This window comes from Pleuronectes platessa, chromosome 14, assembly GCF_947347685.1.
Source record: "Pleuronectes platessa chromosome 14, fPlePla1.1, whole genome shotgun sequence".
NCBI classification, from domain to species: Eukaryota; Metazoa; Chordata; class Actinopteri; order Pleuronectiformes; family Pleuronectidae; genus Pleuronectes; species Pleuronectes platessa.
This window is the reverse complement of record NC_070639.1, coordinates 10,635,907-10,657,119: the sequence shown is the minus strand read 5'-3', so window position 1 is coordinate 10,657,119 and position 21,213 is coordinate 10,635,907. Positions and strand designations below refer to the sequence as shown.

General features: G+C 40.0%; 2 protein-coding genes across 2 annotated transcripts; one reads left to right on the top strand and one right to left on the bottom strand.

Annotated features, from left to right (window-relative positions):
- Positions 1-842: 842 nt before the first annotated feature.
- LOC128456489 (gap junction alpha-8 protein-like) lies at positions 843-10,333 on the top strand. Its single transcript, XM_053440683.1, is given in 7 exon segments — positions 843-2,115; positions 2,729-2,770; positions 7,680-7,775; positions 8,426-8,731; positions 9,259-9,391; positions 9,482-9,509; positions 9,645-10,333. Coding segments are annotated over 7 exon segments (1,974 nt in total). The 5' UTR covers positions 843-851; the 3' UTR covers positions 9,750-10,333.
- Positions 10,334-11,243: 910 nt separating this feature from the next.
- LOC128456484 (nectin-4) lies at positions 11,244-20,171 on the bottom strand. Its single transcript, XM_053440676.1, has 7 exons — positions 19,773-20,171; positions 16,925-17,263; positions 16,527-16,829; positions 15,080-15,176; positions 14,100-14,254; positions 13,233-13,414; positions 11,244-13,014 (listed from the first exon to the last, which is right to left on the bottom strand). Exons 1-6 carry the CDS (start codon positions 19,819-19,821, stop codon positions 13,236-13,238), a joined length of 1,122 nt encoding a protein of 373 aa, XP_053296651.1. The 5' UTR covers positions 19,822-20,171; the 3' UTR covers positions 11,244-13,014; positions 13,233-13,235.
- Positions 20,172-21,213: the final 1,042 nt, after the last annotated feature.

Sequence of the window (21,213 nt, the reverse complement as noted above, 5' to 3'; positions counted from 1 at the left end):
CGCTGCCCCGGCAGTACAGTGTCCATGTTGGTGTGGGAGCCTGAGGCCTGCTCCCATACATCCTCGCTCTGGCTCTGTTGATCCTATTGTCTACTGCGTCACCACACGTCGCCCGGCAAATAAAGGCCGTCTGGCTCCAAGCTTAAATATTGCAGCAAACTAAAAACCAACCATCAGAGCCGATTCATTCACATCTGCTCAGTGGGGCGACAAGGACAGGGCTTTAGGTGGGAAAGAGGGCAGAAAAAAGATCACTTTTCCCTGCCGGGTGCCAAGAGAACGGATCAGGACTCAACTTCACCGGAGCCGCAGCTGTGGCAAGTTGCCCATTTCATTACATTTCACCCATATCATACTTTACACATCATGGGATTATATTTAAAACATTGATATCTCTTTAGCGGCTTTTATTCCTGAGTTGTTTCGTCGAATTTTTTCAGCGCTAGAGATTTTTTTTCTGTTTTCACCTTTGTTAATGTTCAAAATAGTTAATAATGTTTCCAGAAAGAACGAGCAGCGAAAAAAAGGTCTTGTTAAAAGTTCTGATCTAATATATGAGATTTTGATTTAAATCGTGCAATATAAACAGAATAGACTCAAAAGCCTTTTAAAACTTTTAAAAGTTTCAGATTTTCGGAGTTCTCTTTTCGGAACGTGTGCCGTGTCATGAAATTCAGGCTCAGGTTTGATTTTTGACTTTTTTTTCGAGTTTTCCTCTCCAACATTCTTACTTTTGGAAATCTCTATTCCCCTCCCCCTGTCTGTCCCACCTACCCCTCCCTCCCTGTTCGTGTGCACCCTCCATCTCCCTCCATACCCCACCCTTCATTCTGCAGTGCTACGGACCGATCATGGGTGACTGGAGCTTTCTGGGTAATATTTTAGAGGAAGTTAACGAGCACTCTACGGTGATCGGCCGGGTGTGGCTCACGGTGCTCTTCATCTTCCGCATCCTCATCCTGGGCACGGCGGCGGAGTTTGTGTGGGGCGACGAGCAGTCCGACTATGTCTGTAACACACAGCAGCCTGGTTGTGAGAACGTGTGCTACGACGAGGCCTTCCCCATCTCCCACATCCGCCTGTGGGTGCTGCAGATCATCTTTGTGTCCACACCTTCTCTGGTGTATGTGGGCCACGCTGTGCACCATGTCCACATGGAGGAGAAACGTAAAGAGCGCGAGGAGGCAGAACTTAGCCGGCAGCAGGAGCTGAGCGAGGAGCGTCTCCCTCTGGCCCCCGATCAGGGAAGCGTCCGCACCACGAAAGAGACCAGCACAAAAGGAAGCAAGAAGTTTCGGCTGGAGGGAACTCTGCTGAGGACCTACATCTGCCACATCATCTTTAAGACACTGTTTGAGGTGGGCTTCGTGGTGGGCCAGTACTTCCTGTATGGCTTCCGCATCCTGCCACTGTACAAATGCAGCCGCTGGCCCTGTCCCAACACGGTGGACTGCTTTGTGTCCCGGCCAACGGAGAAGACCGTCTTTATCATCTTCATGTTGGCCGTGGCCTGTGTCTCCCTCTTCCTCAACTTTGTGGAGATCAGCCACCTGGGCCTGAAGAAGATTCGCTTTGTCTTTCGTAAGCCTGCCCCGGCCCTGGCCCAAGGTGAGGGCTCGGCACCCCTGCCACCACTAGGGAAGAGCCTGCCCCCTCTGGCTGTGTCCTCCTTGCAGAGGGCAAAAGGTTACAGGCTGCTGGAGGAGGAGAAAGGTCCCCCCTTATCTCACCTCTACCCGCTGGCCGAGGTTGGCATGGAGGCTGGCAGAGGGGCCCCACCCTTTCAGGGCCTGGAGGAGAAGGCTGAGGAGGTGCTGCCCATGGATGACATCTCTAAGGTGTACGATGAGACTCTGCCCTCTTACGCCCAGACCACTGCGACAGCGGGGGTGACATTACACGAGGAGGAGGCCGAGAAGGTTCAGCCGGAGGAGGCGGAGAGGGTGGAGGAGGCTGCGGATGAGGATGTGGAGGTAGAGGAGGCAGTGAACAGGGAGGGGGTAACTCCGACGGAGGTGGCGTTGGAGGCCACGGATACGATAGAAGACACCAGACCGCTGAGCCGACTGAGCAAAGCCAGCAGCAGGGCCAGGTCAGACGATCTCACTGTATGAACCTGTGAGAGAGCGAGAAAGAGAGAAAGAGAGAGAGAGAGAGAGAGAGAAAGAGAGAGAAAAAGAGAGAGAGAGAGAGAGAGAGAGAGAGAGAGAGAGAGAGAGAGCATGTACACCTGCACACGCAAAATGTTCAACATAAGAGAGCACACACACACACACCTAACTCAACGACAACGAACACTCTTGAACAAGCAGGTCAAAAACCAAGTGGATGAAAAACAGATATGAACAGGGAGAAAAAAAACCTTTGAAACAGGCAACAATTCTACCGAGCGACAAAAAAATCTGAGTGTTTGTGATAAAAAAATAAATATATATATAAAAAGTAGAAGTTAAAAGAGGGGGAGGAGTAGGTTTTTTTATTAAGCGTGTTCTTATATTTAAAAAAAATGTGAAAAGGACACATGCAGGCGGGAAATGTTTTTACTTGACAAAATCCATGTTCAATTTTTAAAAACATCTTTTTCTATTGAAAGAGTTTTAATCATAAACGGTGGAGGTTAGACGTTTTTACACGGGGTTTGAAGTAGGTAGGGAAAAGAGAGTTACGATATATTTGTGTGTCTGCAAACCAGTAATTCGGCTGTTGCTGGGCACTGACTTTCAATCCCATTCAAACGGTGGCATACTGCAAATGCTGCACGCGGCTTCGAGCGTTGCGGGCGAGAGGGCTCTCACGTAGAGGAATCACGCAATAAAGTGCAACTCCATATACAGCTTTTTGAGGAGAAGAAGAAGAAAAATCCCTTTTTCAGGTTGAGGAGAGTGTTCCTTTTTCTTTTTTTGTTGTTGCCCATTCCGAGGTTTAGACTCTGTTCAAGGCCTCTGACCCTCATAACACCTCATCCATGCATCCGTTTACACAGGATTCTTTCAAGTGAAGAGAGATGTGCATGAATTTCAGAACATTTCTCTCCTTTTCATGTTTATATACCAGGTAGCACAGCCAGAGCTGAGTTAGCGAGAAAAAACGGAAAAAAAAAGACCACATGTTGAATGTCTTTTTTTCAATGTGAATCTCTTCCATTTTAGATTTGCTTCTATTTAGTTGCTTTTCGAGTCGAACTGTTGCGCTGTGATATCAGTTGTCCGTGGAAGAGAGCGGGGCTCATTTCGCCCTATCAGAGAATGAACTATAGCAGCGACCTCAGGCCAAATCCTCTCTTTTCGCGCTGTGCAAACACGCGTCCGGGCGATAGCGATCTCGCACCATCAGCACAAAGTATTGATGGAGGCGAGACAATAAAAGAAACCGTGCTCATCAATGAAAACAAGCATCCTTGACCTGGCTGTGAAAAAAAAAAAAAAAAATGGTTCCACTCGATTTTGCCTGACCATGTAGCTGGTCCTTATGCCCCCGGGAGAAAACAGTTGTGACACGCTTTAAAATTCAGAGAGAAACCAAAAACTATAGCGACAACTCCCCCCTGTACATAAAGCCCTATCGTGTGTCTAATAATGTACATAATGTTGCTGAACGGCTGTTTTTAGTTATTTTCACTGTTATAATTTTGACCACAAGATTGAATCTCACAAACTCAATAAAGACAGAAAATGCCCATGCCGTGTTATATTGCATCTTTATCTGAGAATTTCTTTGAAAGTAACGAGCAAATATTTTCACAGTACAAAGTGCATTGAGCCTTGAAGTATGCCTTTACGTTTATCACTAATCTTCCTCTCACGTTCTCTGGCTGTGTTGATTCAAACAGCTGCCACTGTGCGATTTTCCTGTGCCTTATCTGTAACTGTAAGACGTCAAATGTTGTACAATTGTAGCAAGTGGTTCTATTGCTCTGGGACTTAATGTGACTGTGATGTTCTATTTGCAATTTTTTTTTATCTGAGATTCATTCCTGTATGCAACCCCACGCCCCCCCCCAACCCCCACAAATGGAAACCTGTGTCTATTATTCCGCTCTTATATTTAAAAGAACAAATATTTAAAATACAACCCTGACATTTCAATCATGTTTAGAAGATCCTGGTGCACAAAGTTGCACGTTTGCAGGTGTGACAACGCAGTGCAAGCTTATGATCACACAAGTGCCTTTGTGTGCATAGACACAGACACACACACACACACACACACACACACACACACACACACACACATACGCTGCACAGTGTTGGTTCTGGGGGTGTGATCAAACGGCTTTGGAGAAACTCTGAGAGAGAAGGCAGCTTTGACCCCTGTGTGACCCCTTGCCATCCCTTTGCCTCCCATAATCCATTGCTGTGGAATCTGAATTAAAGCGCCTTCGATGAATCACCAGATTGTTACATTTAATACATTAAAGCATTTAACAGTGTTTCAACCAAAGCGTGACACTGGTCCTTGTGTACACCAATGTGACTGGTGGCGTATGATTTTTTGTATATGACTATTGCATTGCCTGTATGTTTGTAAGAAGACAATATTAATCTTTTGGAAAGAAAAAAAACTCTTTTTACTAACTTGTAGTCTTCTTAGCTGATAGATGTGTGGCAGTATCTTCTTTTGGAATGTGAACCAACGCAATAAAAAGTCACACGTGGTCTAGAAGTGTTGTGTCAGTGTTTCTCTGCAAAACAAATACGCACGCACGCACGCACGCACGCACGCACGCACACAAAAACACACACACACAAAAACACACACACACAAAAACACACACACACACACACACACACACACACACACACACACACTGCTGCATTCAGAAGAATTGATTAACCTGATGGACCAAAATTTAAAGCACTTAATATGTCAAATATCATAATTGTATTATAACATATACTTTCATACTTACTGATGCATTCATCACTTAAGGTTACAGCTTGTAAAATTTGGATTTGAACTATTTCTCATATTTTAAGTGAGTCTTATTTCAACCTATTGATTCATCATAATTTATTATCTGATCGTATTTTCTATTAATAATCTGAATCTGCAAATTCACTTTTGACAAAATGTATCATATTAATTAAGTTGGGTAAAAAGTACATACATTCAATCTAGAGTGTATTATAGATAATCAAGAAAAGTAGGGGTACATTAAAATAATAGTTCAACAAATTAAATGTACTTGATTACTTTCCACCATTGACTTCTATAAATAGACAAAATATACTCAAGTAAAAGACATTAACTCTTCTGAGTAAAAGTAGGTAATTACTTGCTTTTCAAAATACTTCAGGGATTCAAAGTAAAGGTACTTGCCAAGTGTAGTGAGTCTTGACCTCCTCTGACTCCATTTTATAATTTCTTCTTCTTCTTCTAAAAATACAGAGATGTAGAAAGTATAAGGAAGTATTGCTGATAGACTTAATCTACTTAAACTACAGTAACTAAGTAAATGTACTTTGGCATATCCTACCACTAGGGGGAAGTAGATACTATACAAGGTAGTTCTATACAAGTCTGTCGAAGGCCTAAACGAACACAAAGAATCACATTCACATCTATAGTCAGATACATTTACAATTTACAACATATGGTTTTGCACTGAGGAAGGCAACATTATAACTTACAGGCCTTACTCAGTGGCAGGATCCGCTTGGTTTAATTTCATATCTCATATATTGAACTATTTTAAGGGCCATAAAACATTTGAGGCGTGTCTCATTGAGCTGTATATGTGTGACTCTGTTTCAGCAAGAGTTTCCGTATATTGCAACATCTTGGTTTTTCTACATTTACATCCCCCAGTGGTATCACATGCCCTCTGTTCATTCTTTCAGTGGATCCTCTCTTTACTCGTGTTCGAGTGTATCGACTTCAAGAAAACAAATGAGTCACTGAGAGGCTGAGGTTGGGCCTCGAAAATACCTCAAACCCACACAAAGGTGAACATATAATCTATAACCCCTTTCCATATCCCATGTGAACTACTTCCTGCCAAATTAATATGATTACAAATAAACCATAGATAAGCAACAATATCCCAAAATACAAACCCACCCCAACGCAATAGTTTCCCAAATTGGGGTCAATAAAGTCCATCTATCTATCTATCTTGTATCATTACCAAAATTATTATAATAATATTCCCTCTTAGACATATTTGTTGCTTCTCCATCGAGTCTTGATATAGTTTTTAAATTCCCAGAGAAATCCTGTGGACTTATCGTCAGGGTTTGTCATTCTGCGTTTATGGATATGAAATGTGGTGAATCTTTGCAACGACATACGATGAAGGAAAAACACACACTGCTAGCTGTTAGCCAGTTAGCTGCTTTTTCATTCCAGCATTTGTATTGTCACTTGTAATGGATCATGATTATTCATTGCTGATCATTGATTATTGTTTTGCTGCGTAAACTTTAATACATTACCTCATCAACGGACATTATTTGGTGCCGAAGAAGACAACATCTCCCATGATCCTACGCTGCTTCACGTCATCCTCAATTTAGCTCTTTTGATTGAGAGGCTGAAATTACATATTTTATTTTTAGCCGAAAAATGCACTTGGATTTGAAAATACTTTATAATCAAATCAAACACCAATTTTCAAACAACATAAGACTGCTTCGGTAACTGGGGGAACGAGAGAGTTTCAAAATCCTTATGTCAGCGTCAAATGGACAGAGTCATATGAGTGTTTGGATCAACTGATGCTTTTTCTCTCAGTTGGAGAAACACAACGGATCCAGAAATGTAAACTGGGTGCGTCTGTGTGCATGTTGTAATGTGACTCTTGATGATACTGGAGCTGCTTCTGGGCTTTGCTTGACTGTTTTGCAACAAACACTTGAGCTAACCAGACATATAATCACCCAGTTCCACCCACTAGACCACATGACTTCAGAAAACAAGCATGTGAGAGGAGTTTCTGTTGTCTGACAACAAGCAGACTCATTTCTGTTTTATTGGATATGGACTGGAATCATGAAACATCTCAATTTTAAATGTTGGTTTGCATTTTCATGAAAGAAAAACATTAAATGTGACCTTAGGCGTCTCATAGTCCTGAAGTTGCAAGAATAAGATCAGTTTCCTTTCTGCAGCCTTCAACACCTACAACAACAAAAAAATGTAACCCCACTTCACTCTGACGGCCAGCAAAGCTCAACATTGACTTCCTGTATGGAAACAATTCAACTGTGCATATAGTGTGTGTGTGTGTGTTGTGGGGGGTCCCAGCAGGTTAAGCAGACATCAGCGACACAGTCATACACAAAGACGTGAGTTGATGACTATTATTCTGGCACAAATATAATTCGAAATACATAAAAACAAATATGCCTTCATGTTGCCTTGAAATTAAATTTAATTGAAACCTAAATTGAAGCCCTAGTTTTGAGTTCAGGAAGAAGAAGGGGACCGAACTGCACAGAAAGTCACTGCCGGTAAGAAAGTGATATTTATCTCAAGGTGTCTGGTAATGAAAGGGATGTGAACTTCTCTAAGTGTAATAGAGTTATTTTTATTTATGATGTTTTATTCTGATTCTATAACTTCGTTACAACCCCTTTTGTGTTGCAGCTTTTTATTGTTTGTGCCTGACTCAGATATCGCTTAGTTGTGTTGACCGGACCAGTCTTGAAAGATTTGATCCCCCCCCATCTCAAACCCAGATAACATTTTAGCGATGAATGATGTTTCTACATATTGGAGCATCAACAGAACGTTGTTCCGGATATGTTGCATTTTCTGGATTGTCTCTCCTGCAGGTAAAATTAACAACACAATAATCAGGATAATGAGTTAATGAGCTACAGGAATAGTTCAACATATTGGGAAAGATGCTTACACGCTATTCTTTGACTAGTTTTTACACCTTGGTATTTGTAGGTACTAGTTAGGAACGTTGTTAGGTAGGTGTGAGCCCAGACCCAAAATCATATGAATACATTTACCAAGCGTCTCATATTTACCTTTATTTTAAAACCAACTTTTAAAACTTTAAATTGTATAACAGGCTTTCAATTAATTATAAGGTTGTTCCGTAGATTTATCCGTTCCATAAGAATACTTTTTAAAATTCTTCTTTTTTAATTAGTCCTAAATTAGGTAATGTAAGTAGTTCCACATATTTCCAAACAATAGGTGATGTATGGAACAGTATTTTTTAATAAAAAAAAATAATAACTAGCACTTGCTGTTGTATTTTGATACCTTTGGACAGGTCTAGTCTCGAGCTGAGATGAGCTACCACACTTTTAGCAGTGGCTTCATATTTCCAGAGCATGTTACAGCAGTAACGATCCTCTCTCGGCTAGAAACCAAACAGATACGTTTCCCAAAATGTCAAACTATTCCTTTAACTCTAAACTGAGAAAGAATGGTTCATGAAAATGTCATCTTTTCATTTGAACGTCAGAGGGAAACGTCATCACAAAACTGGAGGGCAGCCATGTGACCCTAGCCTGCAACACGTCAAACATCACGGTCCAACAGCTCACGTGGAAATTAAACGGTGTGACCCTGATCAGCATCAAGACAGAGGAACCGGACCTGCACACCAGTAAAAAAGCAGAGAAGCTGAAGATAAACATGTCTCTTTCTGGGACCCAACTGTACGCACTGGTGATAGACAGCGTCCAGAGGGCTCATGCAGGGAACTACAGCTGTGACATCACCGCGCTCGAGGGAGTGTGGATACACAAATTGGAGCTGATAATTACAGGTGTGATACTCAGCCCTCAACTAAAGGACACACACACACACACACACACACACACACACACACACACACACACACACACACACACACACACACACACACACACACACACACACACACACACACACACACACACACACACACACACACACACACACACACACACACACACACACACACACCCTAAGGGATGACTGCATTGGCATCCACTTTATACCTGATACAACAACGGAGTCTCTGAGGGATCGGATCAGAACTCATTTATTTATGAGGCCTCAACAAAAACAATGGATTCGAAGAAAGTTTTCAGATGGGATTTAATAGTATAACTACACATAGAATACTCGTGCCCAACTGCATGGGGTACAAGACAACATGACACTACATCACCCACCATTGCTTCCTTTATGAAACAGTTGCCTGACGTGGACATACATGTAAAACTAAACTGTCTTTACACGACTGTGAGCCGAGTTTAGTTTGCATGTTACACCTATGGTAAAATCAGCGAAACTGTCTTTTTCTTCCAGAGAAAAAAGAAGATGGAAAGAGGAGGAAGCATGTGCATATAATTGTTGTGGCTACAACTGTTCTATATGTGTGTTGCCTGACCTTCATATTTACTTTTATCATCCTACGAAGAGTCAGCAACTGCCGTGCAGAGTAAGTGTCTTCGCTTGAAGCCTCTATTGACACATGACCCCGTTAAGATAAACTGCTTGAGCAAAAACCAAATGTGGCTCTCCTTTACAGAGATAACAGTGAGCCGGCTCCAGTAATGGTAAATAAAGACTTATCATGTCGTCATCATTACATAATCTGAAGACTTAGTTTATTCTCTCACCTTGTATGTGGTTGTTTACCTGCAGAGCCTGCACGTTTTTGCTCTGTCATTGTTTTTGTTTTTTTTCGTTAGCAGGAACAAACAGGGGATGTTTACGAGAATTGCTTGGAAATTAACGTTGGTCGTCATCGCAGCTGTCAGCCTGCCCATTTCAAGCCCAGAGCTCACCAGCGATAAAACCGCAGTCCAGTGAGTGAAGAGAGAAGGAGACCGCAAGAAGAGGAAGTAACCATGAAGTGTCAGACCTCACACTATAAAAGAAAACCTGTCTCTCATTTTGTTCTTAGAATTTTAAACTGCTTTCTCAGGACATGAACTATATGTATTGAAAAATTATACTTTTACCTGAAAACTTCATTGAACGTTTTTTTTTAATTATTTCTTTTATCACCTTCATCAGATAAATGTGTGGATTTGTCAGATCTCACAGCCATTGGATCTATTTTCTTACAATACAAATATTGACTCGCGTAAAATTTAAACACAACAGTACATATGACAGAAACATGTTAACAGATACTTCACAGCACAGAGCAGCTGTAACAGGCCTTGTGTTATCTGTCATAGATACAACATTCAGTGACGCACGTGGCAGCAGTGTGGGTGGCACAGGAACCTTATCTATCTAAAGACTTTCAGTTGGGTTCATGTGCAATGATAAAATAGAATATGAAATGTAATTGATTTGATTTTGATGTGTTCAGAGTCATTAATAACTGGAAACAAATTATTGTTAAAACGTATAAAGTATTGAACAGTAAGTGAAGTGTTCTTCTGCTGCAGTAAGTGTGTACGACAGTAAGAAGCTTATGGGTTGCTACTGATCTTCGTAGTCACACTGAACACATCTATGTACATCCCTAGTTTGGTATAAATCATAGACTGTATATAAAGATGGACGACATGACTGTTGCCCAAAAGTGAAGCCAAAGATTTCCACCTAGTGGCCGGCTGCAGTGTAGGTCCTAAATCCTGTCTCCTCCATGTAGGTAAATGGAACATTGACCAAAATGTATTAGTCTCAAAGATGACTTCTGTCATTTCAGGTAGTTCCTTTCACACTGATGTTTGTTCAAGTGTAATGTTTCTGATAAGTTTAGTTTCAGACTTTCGCTCCAAATGTGCAAGATGGCAGTGCTTGTATAGGCAAGATATCTTATTTATTAATTTCTTGAAAGTGGGAGGACATGGAAACTCGTGTGTCCATCTTTATTTACAGCCTGTGGTATAAAAAGTCACTTTAAAGTTCAACAATTTGGTAACCTGATTAATCTAAGTTACGCAACTCCACCAGTGTAGACAGGAAGAAACACCATTAACCATTTCAGTGCACATAAGGTCATGTGTTTTGTATTCAGACAGACGGGAAGAAAATGTGAATTGGTGTGTAGTAAAGATGTGACAGGTGGTGGTGATCAAAAACCCACTGCTCTACATCCACATGTTAAAAACAAACTCATTCTAAATGCTATTTTTTCCTCTGGTGTCAGAACAGTGGCTATTCACCCGACTTAAATCCAGAGTTCTAACAAAGACTTTTTGTTTCCCAGAGTATGGCTTGTGACAGTTGCTATTTACTCTGCCCTTAACCAATGAAATACTATGTGACACAAGCAAAACTATTTTCCTCAAGGACGGTGGGTGTAGAGTAAACACACTGTAAAACATTCCTTGTAATGCTTATCTCGCCTTTATTGTAATATAAGTGCAAACTACAGTAATCCGAACAAGTGCTTTAGTTAACAAGAGATATACTGTAACTTTAATACACGCAAGGGTTAAGTGTTAGATGTTAAGGCACAGAACACGCAAAAAACATTTCAGCATGTCATTGAAAGGGTATCTTTGATTCCTTTAAAATAACACAAACATAAACAAAGCAGACTATGCATCAATGTTTTCAGTCTTTAAAAAGCGAAAAAGAAAGACAAAATTTGGTTACATTGCTGATTAAAGAATAAAAAAAATAGAAGCAGTAGTTTACAATCCCTCTCCCTTTAAACTTACAGGACACATTATCATAGGTTAAATCCACACTACTACGTTTGTATTAAAGCATCCTTCAGCTATGTTTACATCTGTCGTCCACACTAATACAGAGTTTTTGTTTATCTAAACTAAATGTTACTGAGGATTATTAAGGACGCAGAGCTAAAATGCTCCTGTTGACGGAAATAACTTTAGTTTCAAAACCAAGACGTATCACTTCTGATTAGTCATGAACAAAGTTTTAAAGTTTAAATAAGTAAGAAAGAATAAATAGGCTAGCAAAACAAAAAGAGGTTAATAGAATAAAAAACATGATGACTAAAGACTAAAACTATTTAGAAACTCGAAAGCTGCCCAGATGATGAATCCTTTAATCTTAGTGTTTAATGACCTACTGGTTTACCTGGATGAACAGTTACAACCCACAGAATCCCCCCAAAAGGAACGTTTAACGAGTGAAAAATGTTGAAATGTCATAAATATAAATAATGACACTGATAACTATCAATTGCTAACATGCCAACTTAAGATGGAGAACACCTTCATATTTTATTTGTCAAGAAAGGGAGAGGTTGATCTGTACCCAGCTAACATGCGTTAGTGCATTTCGGAGCTGGTGTTGCATTTCTTTCTCAGATCATTCAGCAGAATTGTAAAGACTTCATCTTATCCTTTTTTCTCTTCTTTGTAGTGATGTAACACAGAACACCACTGTTGACTTCAGTCTCACTTCAGTTGAGGTACTCGAACAAGCAACAGATTGATTGGAAACATATTGAAAGCTTGTTCCACACCGCCTTGTCCTGACATATAAAAAAAATATCCAGTGAAATACGTAACTACTTGAGGTAACTACTATACTCTCACTCAGCTTCAGTTGAGTTCTATTCAAGTCAAGCGTAATTATCTTACACAATTATGTTGTGACACACTCTTATTTTTTATTTCTCTGGTTTTTACCTTCGTATTCAATTTGTGTTTGTTTTATAGCTTCATATTGAAACTTGTGTATTTAGTACTTTTATCACTAAGTTTGCACTTCAAATTTCTCACAAATCTTCAGTAAGTTTGTTTACATGCAGAACCAGGTTATACCTAGTTTTCATATAGATTCAGGTTTTTTATGTCTTATAAGCATATAACTCCGTTTCTAATCTTATAAAAAAATCAGACAAGGAAAAAAGTATCTATGTAACTACAGTGTACGTATAGAAATTCAATATTCAATTGTGGCTTCTTCTGATTATTTTGTGTAACCTGGTTTATGTGTGAACGTGCTGCATGATCCCGCACAAACCACTGGCACTCCAAATAGGTTTTGTGAACACCCACCCGTCCATCAAGTGAGTGAATTTATAATTTGGGTTCAACTATCCCTTTAACTGATGCACCTGAGCTGTTGCACCAGTTCATTGGACGAACATGTGTGTAGCAGAGGTCTGTGTCATGCTCCCTAAGACACAAAATGTAAGAAAGAAAATATCATGAATTTCCAAAGTAACAACTGTAATGAAATGTATTGTTATCATATAATACCCCTAATAACTGCATGAGAAATTGCTTTATTATTAATTAATGTTTTAAATTTGCATTTGCGGAAAACTTATGAGCCAAAAAGTATTGCAGAAAATTTAAAATATGACACGTTTATTCTATCTCTGCCTGTATTACCGTTTATTCTGCTTCTTGACGGTCCTCATTAAAAGCCATCTCGTCAGGATTTGTCACCTCCGCCTCCCCACGTGTGACCAGGAAAAATGGTAGTTTGCCAGATTTATAAAGATGCCACACTGCTGCCGCTACGATAAGGACGATCAGAAGAGCAAACAAGATCCAACAAACAACACAGGGTTCTGTAGGGAGAAAAAAACACAAGAAAGAACAGTTACACAGTTAGAGGAAATAATATCAATTTATCTCCCTAAAACTTGTCACTGTGGTCAGTGATTTAGTGATTGATAGTTACACGTCGAGCACTGTAGTGCTTCATTGTGCACTGCAACTTGGTGATGAGGTACAAATACACACACACACAATTTACATTTCCAGGTGTCCCCAAGCCCCAACATTCAAATTCGACGCGAAACAAGGTCATTTACTGTTTTAAGCCTAAATGTCAGCTGATATCTTTCTACAAGGTGCATTCACAGACCGTCGGACGTGCTAACGCCCATTAGCTTAGACACTTCTGGTGGACTTTAAGGCTTAAAACATGGTGTAAATGACCTCATTTGAAATTGAATTTGAATGTTAGGGCTTGCAGACACTTGGATGACCGCACACGAGCAGTTTGGAGGTTGTTTTATTATTTCTGGTGAACTATCCCTTGAATAAAACCTTGACAGGGGGCAAATATGAAAAATCCTGACTTAATACCTGCAGCAGTCCTGAACTTTATCATTAATTTAGGGGAGAAATACATTTTTGGATTCCAATCGCTTTTTTTATTTTTATTAAGAGACACACGCAGACACACATTCAGAAAAGATGGCAACATTCATAACAGATTCAAAGACAGAATGCAAAACTAGAACTCACCTGAAATCACAGATCTATAGATGTAAACAATGCTTCTTCCATATGGGTTAAATGCGGTACACTGGTAGAGGCCATTCAGGTCAGAGCTCCTGGTCAGAAACTGCAGTGTTCCACCCTCTACTCTGACACCAGACTGAGGCCACGCTTTGCCAACTCTGAGGCAGAGAAAACAAGAATGAGTATCATACATGGAGCCAAGTGACAACTGCTGTAGAGACACAACATGTGTCACACTGTAGAGATGTGCAACTTATCAGATGATAACTTCAGATTCTAGCTGTCTCTAGAATTCCAGGTATTAATAAGTCATCCATACAAGTTTTAGACCTATTCACACCTTGTATTAAAACGCATCCTGAACATGTTTCCTGTGACTTGTGATTGGATCTCACTGTAGGAGCCATAAATAAGTTTATTTTTTTGTTAGTTATGATATAAGATTTAATGAATTTGTATTTTGGGATTATTTTTTGTATTATTTATTGTTGACTTGTGATCATATGAATTTGGAAGGAAATAGGTCATAAGGATAGGGGCGGGGCTTATAGTTTATATAAGCACCTGTGCACCTGTTTAGGAGGGAGAGAGGGAGAGAGGGGACGCTGTATTTTTTGTTGACCGCTAAAACTTCCTCACACAACCCGCTATTTCCGTGATATGTCATTTCTGACCTTGAAGTCAAATGATATTTAACCCAGTGTGACTATAAGTGCCTGTGTCTGTATAGCTGCTTTCAGACATGCACTGGACTCTGCTGATCATGTGTGAACAAAAAAGTCAGAGTGAGACGTGCCGTAGTTTCTACGACTTCATCCAACACCTTTAGAAATGATTCGTTGGAATTGTGATTATTCTTCTTACTTCAGTAACACAATATACAATTCAAATGCATCCAAATTCATACAATAAATTAACTAAATAGTTGAACATATTGGGCGAAGACATTTTCCACTGAAATGGATTGATTCTCATTACTGTACCTGGTCCAGTTAAATTCTGGTTTCGGTTTGGAATCAGTCTCACATTGAAATGAGTCTTCTTTGAGATTTGCACCAATTTTCACTTCCTTAGGCGCAACTGCAAGAAATCAAAGGTTAAACACCACTTGTGGATCTCATCCGACTGTGCACAGGGTTACCTTGCTTACTGTGGACTTTTCATTCAAATGTTTCATGGTCATTTTGGAACTGCAAACTTGTAAAACAGTTTTTTAGGGTTGTAACTTAGCACATCTCAGTGTTAGTCTTTACAGAGGTCAATTGTGTCATTCATGATCTTTTTTAACCATGATAACACACTGATTATACTGTTGTGGGACAAATAAAGGATTAGCCTAGCCTCCTAACTGTCAAATGTCAAAAATCATGTGGGTGCTGCAATTGATGCATGTATATAAAAAAGGCTTTCATTAAAAACGTTTTTAAAGCTTGTATTTCTCATGCCTATCAACGTTTATATTGAATCAGCTGCTTTTTAAAGAATACTGTTTTCTGAGATTTCAGTACAGACTGCTACTTCTCACACAGAGTAAGTCAATCAGGGTCAAATCATCTCGGCCTGCAAGGTCATGGACTTCATGCGACTTCTGAACCCTTTGGATTTTACTGAACATATCGCTGTTTCAACTCAGAACGACGACCACAGATTAGATTTAGTGATCTCCAAAGGTTTAGATATCTTTGTTAACAAGATTGTTGATACTAACCTGTCAGACCCTTTTTTTTTGATGTGACCATAGATGGTACAAGAACAAAATGGTACCGAATGCCTAATTAAGAGAAGCTATCTATGTTCATCCAAAGCTGCAGAGTTCTGTACTCTGTACTTAAGAACTCCCAAATGCTCTCAAAGGATTTGAAATCAATCCATTAAAAAGTGAATCCTTTTAACTCGGCAGTGTGTCACCAGAGACATTCAAACAGAAATCATAGCCTAAACTAATGTCATTAGGAAATGACAGAATTCGCCTGCTAAAGAGGGAATGCCTTAGAGAGGAGAGAAAGTGTAGGAGGAGCAAAATATCCAAAAAATAATAACGCATCATGGGTAAAATGTTGGAGTGATTATATTTTATATCATAATGGTCTGCAATAAAAAAACTTATCCTGGCAATTATTCAACACAATAAGTCAAGAGCAGCAGGGACATATTGAGACTGTATTGCTGAGGCAAACACCAGCAAGTTTGTAATTATGATTCTAAAACAGGCAACAGTGTTTACCAGTGGGGTGCAAGGGGTCCTGTAATCCACAGCACAGATTCAACCACCTTCAACATGAGAGCAGCGCTCGAAAACACCTTTGAGTGTGCAGGGACATCAATATAATTAACCATTAGGAAAACTGTAATCTTTCAAAAAGAATTGATGTTGTGAATGAGAAATAAGCCTCATCATAAACTGAGGTAGAGGAGTGTTTGTATACTCACAGTAAACTTGTATAGTAAAGGGAACCTTTGCCTCCTTCGACAGGGCTGGACTGGTGACGACACAGTGGACCACCTGTTGGTCGATATCCATGGTAGGTACTCCAAACAGGTAGCTGACTGTGGTAGTCTTACCATCATCATGATGCGTGGAGTTGGCTGTTGACCTCAAGTTGTCTGCTAAGCTACCTGTGAGCCAGCTCACGTTTGCCGGAGGCTTGGAACCAGCAGCCGTGCAGTTTGCAATGCAAACTTCCTTATCAGCCAAAGTAGGAAGGTTATCCTTCACACGTATGACAGGAGGCACTAAAAGAGTTATCAGACAAACAAGGTTAACATGCCCAAGAAGGGAATCTTCTCTCATTCACACAAAAGATTTTTAAACCAAATCAAAATTTTACCGAGCACATCCAGATGTATATGTGTGTTGTGAGTTCCGCTGGGGAACAAAGTGAAGATGCAAGTGTAGATGCCTTCATCCTGCAATGAGACATTGGAGATCTGAAAAGATCCATTAAGCTCATTGAAGCTCCCAATGAACTCAATTCGATCATCAGGTCCATTCACATACTCTGGTCCATTTTTTTTCCGAACGGTCAAGAAAAAATTATCTGTTTTAACTCTGGTCGTCCTCTGCCATGAAATCTGGTTGACAGTCTCTGTGTTGTCAACAAGTTCGCAGTTGAATGTAACTGTACGTCCTTGCACCACAGTCCTGTTTCCTCCAATCACCTGCAGAGCTGTAAAAGACATAAAACCTATCAGTCTATTTCAAAGCACAAACAGACTTAAAAAGCCACATGCAAGAAATCCTGAAACATTTGATTGGACTCTCTGCAGCCATGCTTTGTTTCTTACACCTGCGCTATGTGGCAGCTAACAGGTGGCTTATAATAGTCTGTTTACAGTTTAATCGTTCTAAAGCAACTGAACTGGTTTGTTCTCTCCATCCTCTTTACTTAATGAGGGAAGTCAATTCAAATAAAGGAATTATTATTATTAGGCACTGTGAGTTGTTAACCCCAGAACACTAACGTACAATTAGTAACACCATCACTAACGTCGGGTACATTTTACCCGATATAAAATATCCGATAAAAAAGACTTCTCATCAAAATATATTAATGTACAACAATACATGGCAATTTGAAGTACTCTTCTTTTATTTTTTTAACGAAAAAAAGCAATCATGGGGGACCCACTCCACTCAGACAGCAGCATCACAATGGAAATCCCATGACCACACTCGCTCCGGTAAAAATCACCCAACGTTAGTGTTCTAGTGTTAAATAGGAGTCACCATGCCTTTAGTATATGCCTGGTGACTGAGGTGTGTTCGACTTCATGTGTCTCTGTGCAGTGTTGACATAATGTAATGCATGCTGGTCTGAACACAAAGCCTTTACAGTTTTTCTCCTGCAGCTACAGAACTTGGAAACTCCCGTTTACCAGACACCTCACTCTGACTGGCTGAAAACTTCAACGACACTCCTTTAAGATTCACCATCAGCAGCTGCTCCATCAAGCCACTAACCGTTACTGTTTGTTTTTTAGTTCCTGTTTCTATAATTGTATTTGTCATGTGCAAGTTAGCACGGGGGAGAGAGTACAATGAAAGGTGTTAGACTAGAAGATACAGGTCAGCTCAGCGGTGAAATAGTAAAAAAAAAGAAAGAAAGAGCCTAATATTTAAATGAAAAGTTAAATAGAGTACTAAAAACTATATACGTTCCAAGATGCAGTGTAATATTTGATTATGCAAATGTATTGACAACTTTAAACTGCACCTTTATTAATTATCTGTACCATTATTGATCCTGAAACTACAAATATAATGAATATAATTCTCAGCATCAGAACCTCTCTGCAGCCATGCTTTGTTTCTTACACCTGCGCTATGTGGCAGCTTACAGGTGGCTTATAATAGTCTGTTTACAGTTTAATCGTTCTAAAGCAACTGAACTGGTTTGTTCTCTTCATCCTCTTTACTTAATGAGGGAACTCAATTAAAATAAAGGAATTATTATTATTAGGCACTGTGAGTTGTTAACCCCAGAACACTAACGTACAATTAATAACACCATCACTAACGTCAGGTACATTTTACCCGATATAAAATATCCGATAAAAAAGACTTCCCATCAAAATATATTAATGTACAACAATACATGGCAATTTGAAGTACTCTTCTTTTATTTTTTTAACGAAAAAAAGCAATCATGGGGGACCCACTCCACTCAGACAGCAGCAACACAATGGAAATCCCATGACTACACTTGCTCCGGTAAAAATCACCCGACGTTAGTGTTCTAGTGTTAAATAGGAGTCACCATGCCTTTAGTATATGCCTGGTGACTGAGGGGTGTTTGACTTAATGTAATGCATGCTGGTCTGAGAACAAAGCCTTTACAGTTTTTCTCCTGCAGCTACAGCACTTGGAAACTCCCTTTTACCAGACACCTCACTCTGACTGGCTGAAAACTTCAACGACAATCCTTTATGATTCATTATCAGCAGCTGCTCCATCAAGCCACTAACCGTTACCGTTTGTTTTTTAGTTCCTGTCATGTGCAAGTTAGCACGGGGGAGAGAGTACAATGAAAGGTGTTGGACTAGAAGATAAAAAAAAAAAGCCTAATATTTAAATGAAAAGTCAAATACAGTACTAAAAACTATATACGTTCCAAGATCCTGTGTAACATTTGATTATGCAAATGTATTGACAACTTTAAACTGCACCTTTCTTAATTATCTGTACCATTATTGATCCTAAAACTACAAATATAATGAATATAATTCTCAGCATCAGAACGAAACACAAATTAATTAAATTATTAGAAGTAAATACAATAATGATACAAATATAACTATGATCATTAGAAGTAAATACAGATATCATACAAATATGATCATCAGAGCTAAATTCGATGTGGAAAGCAATAACAAGCTTTTCTCCACAACTATTTTATTATTTCAGCGACTCTATTTTCAATACAAATGATTTTTGTCTTTCCCTCCTGTGAGTAACCGTCTTTCCTCAGGACGTATGATTCTTACAGAAAACTTTACCTGTGTGCATGTCAATATTATTGTTCTGTCAACTAACGTTATTACAAGTATTGAAATTATTATCATTAGCTTAACTAGCCTATTTCATGACGTGTTGTCATGGAGCCTTTGTCCCCTCTCTCCTCGTGCTCCCCTGCCTCAGTACAGGTAATTAAAGGCGACAGAGGAGGAGCATCTCACCGTTTGTCTGTGTGTTCGCGTTCAGGATTAACAATAACATTAGCCACATGTTGTTGAGTTTCTCCGTTTATCCATTAATTTCTGAACTCGATGATACAGAAGACCGACGGGGAGAGAAGACGATGCCTGAGGCTGGAACGACAACACCAGGGTTTGGCCGATCATAAAACATCCAGCGATGGATTGTTTACTTTTTTACTTTGCTCCGCCTCTATTTTTCTTCTTACTCTTTCTCTTCCGGTTCCTCTAGGCACTATTTAGTGCTGTACTGCCACCCAACGGACTCCAGGAATCCACAGTTGTCACAGTTTCCATCTCTGTGTTTTCCCACAAGCACCAACCCACTTGCTAGTCCACAATGCCTGAGCCTTAACTTCATCAGATTGACTTCATCTATTAGAGGCATGGATATGCTATTGACAGGTTTAACTGACGCTTGGATGTTGTATAGCTTTTTTCCTCTGATGTTTCCCTCCCACCCTCGCTGCCATATCTGATTGCCCCTCTCACTGATGATGCTACGACACTCCATCCTTCAAGTGGCACTTGCACATCCACTGTATTTCTGCTAAACTTGCCTTTGCTGCCCTTTTCTGTCTGTCTCTCCAATACAGAGACCATCAATAACATCTCCCCAATTATATCTGGCCTAGCTCCATTTCCCTCTCCCCCCACCTATGCCACTAGGGCAGATAAGGAACCTGTGCACAGTACGTCATCCCAGCCTCCATCTCCCACCCACCACAGACCCTACAATAAAGCATTTAACTCTGCAGTGAATATTGAAATCCCATCTGGTAGTCTTCTACTCTGACAGATTTGAATATGGGGGATGTATGAACCAAATCCCACTCTATTGCTTTCTGGATCCCTTGAACCATCAGTGTAAGTATTAAGATGGTTTCTCCATCATTTCTTCGGATTTCTGTCTACATGTTCTGCCAGATCTGATATTTCACCTTTCTGCAATGACTCTTTAATTGACAGATCCACATCTGCTTCTGCCCAGAGCCACAGTTAAAAGCTGTAACTCGCCTGTGGAGGCAAACAACTGCAGTGATACCAAAGAGGAGCAGCACTACTCAAGGTACATTACATTACATTTCATTTAGCTGACGCTTTTATCCAAAGCGACTCACAATAAGTGAATTCAACCATGAGGGTACAAACCCAGAACTACAAGAATCAATAAAGTACAATTTCTTCAAAAGCAAAAATAGAAAGTGCTTTAAGTAAGTGCCATTTAAGTGCAACTAAATTGCTAATTAAAATTTTATTCAAGATATAGTCGGAAGAGGTGTGTTTTTAGTTTGCGGCGGAAGATGTGTAAACCTTCAACAGTCGTGATTTTGATGAGTGTCTAGCTCGCAGTAAGGCTGCAACAAGCCCATTGGCCGAAGCAGAGCGGAGTGAACGGACGGGGGTGTAACGTTTGACCACG

Coding starts and splice junctions, on each gene's coding strand:
- LOC128456484 (XM_053440676.1), bottom strand. CDS start 19,821: ATGTGGCTAATGTTATTGTTAATCCTGAACGCGAACACACAGACAAAC. Junction 16,830..16,924: donor TATACATCTGGATGTGCTCG/GTAAAATTTTGA, acceptor TAACTCTTTTAG/TGCCTCCTGTCATACGTGTG. Junction 14,255..15,079: donor CCAGAATTTAACTGGACCAG/GTACAGTAATGA, acceptor TCTCTGCCTCAG/AGTTGGCAAAGCGTGGCCTC.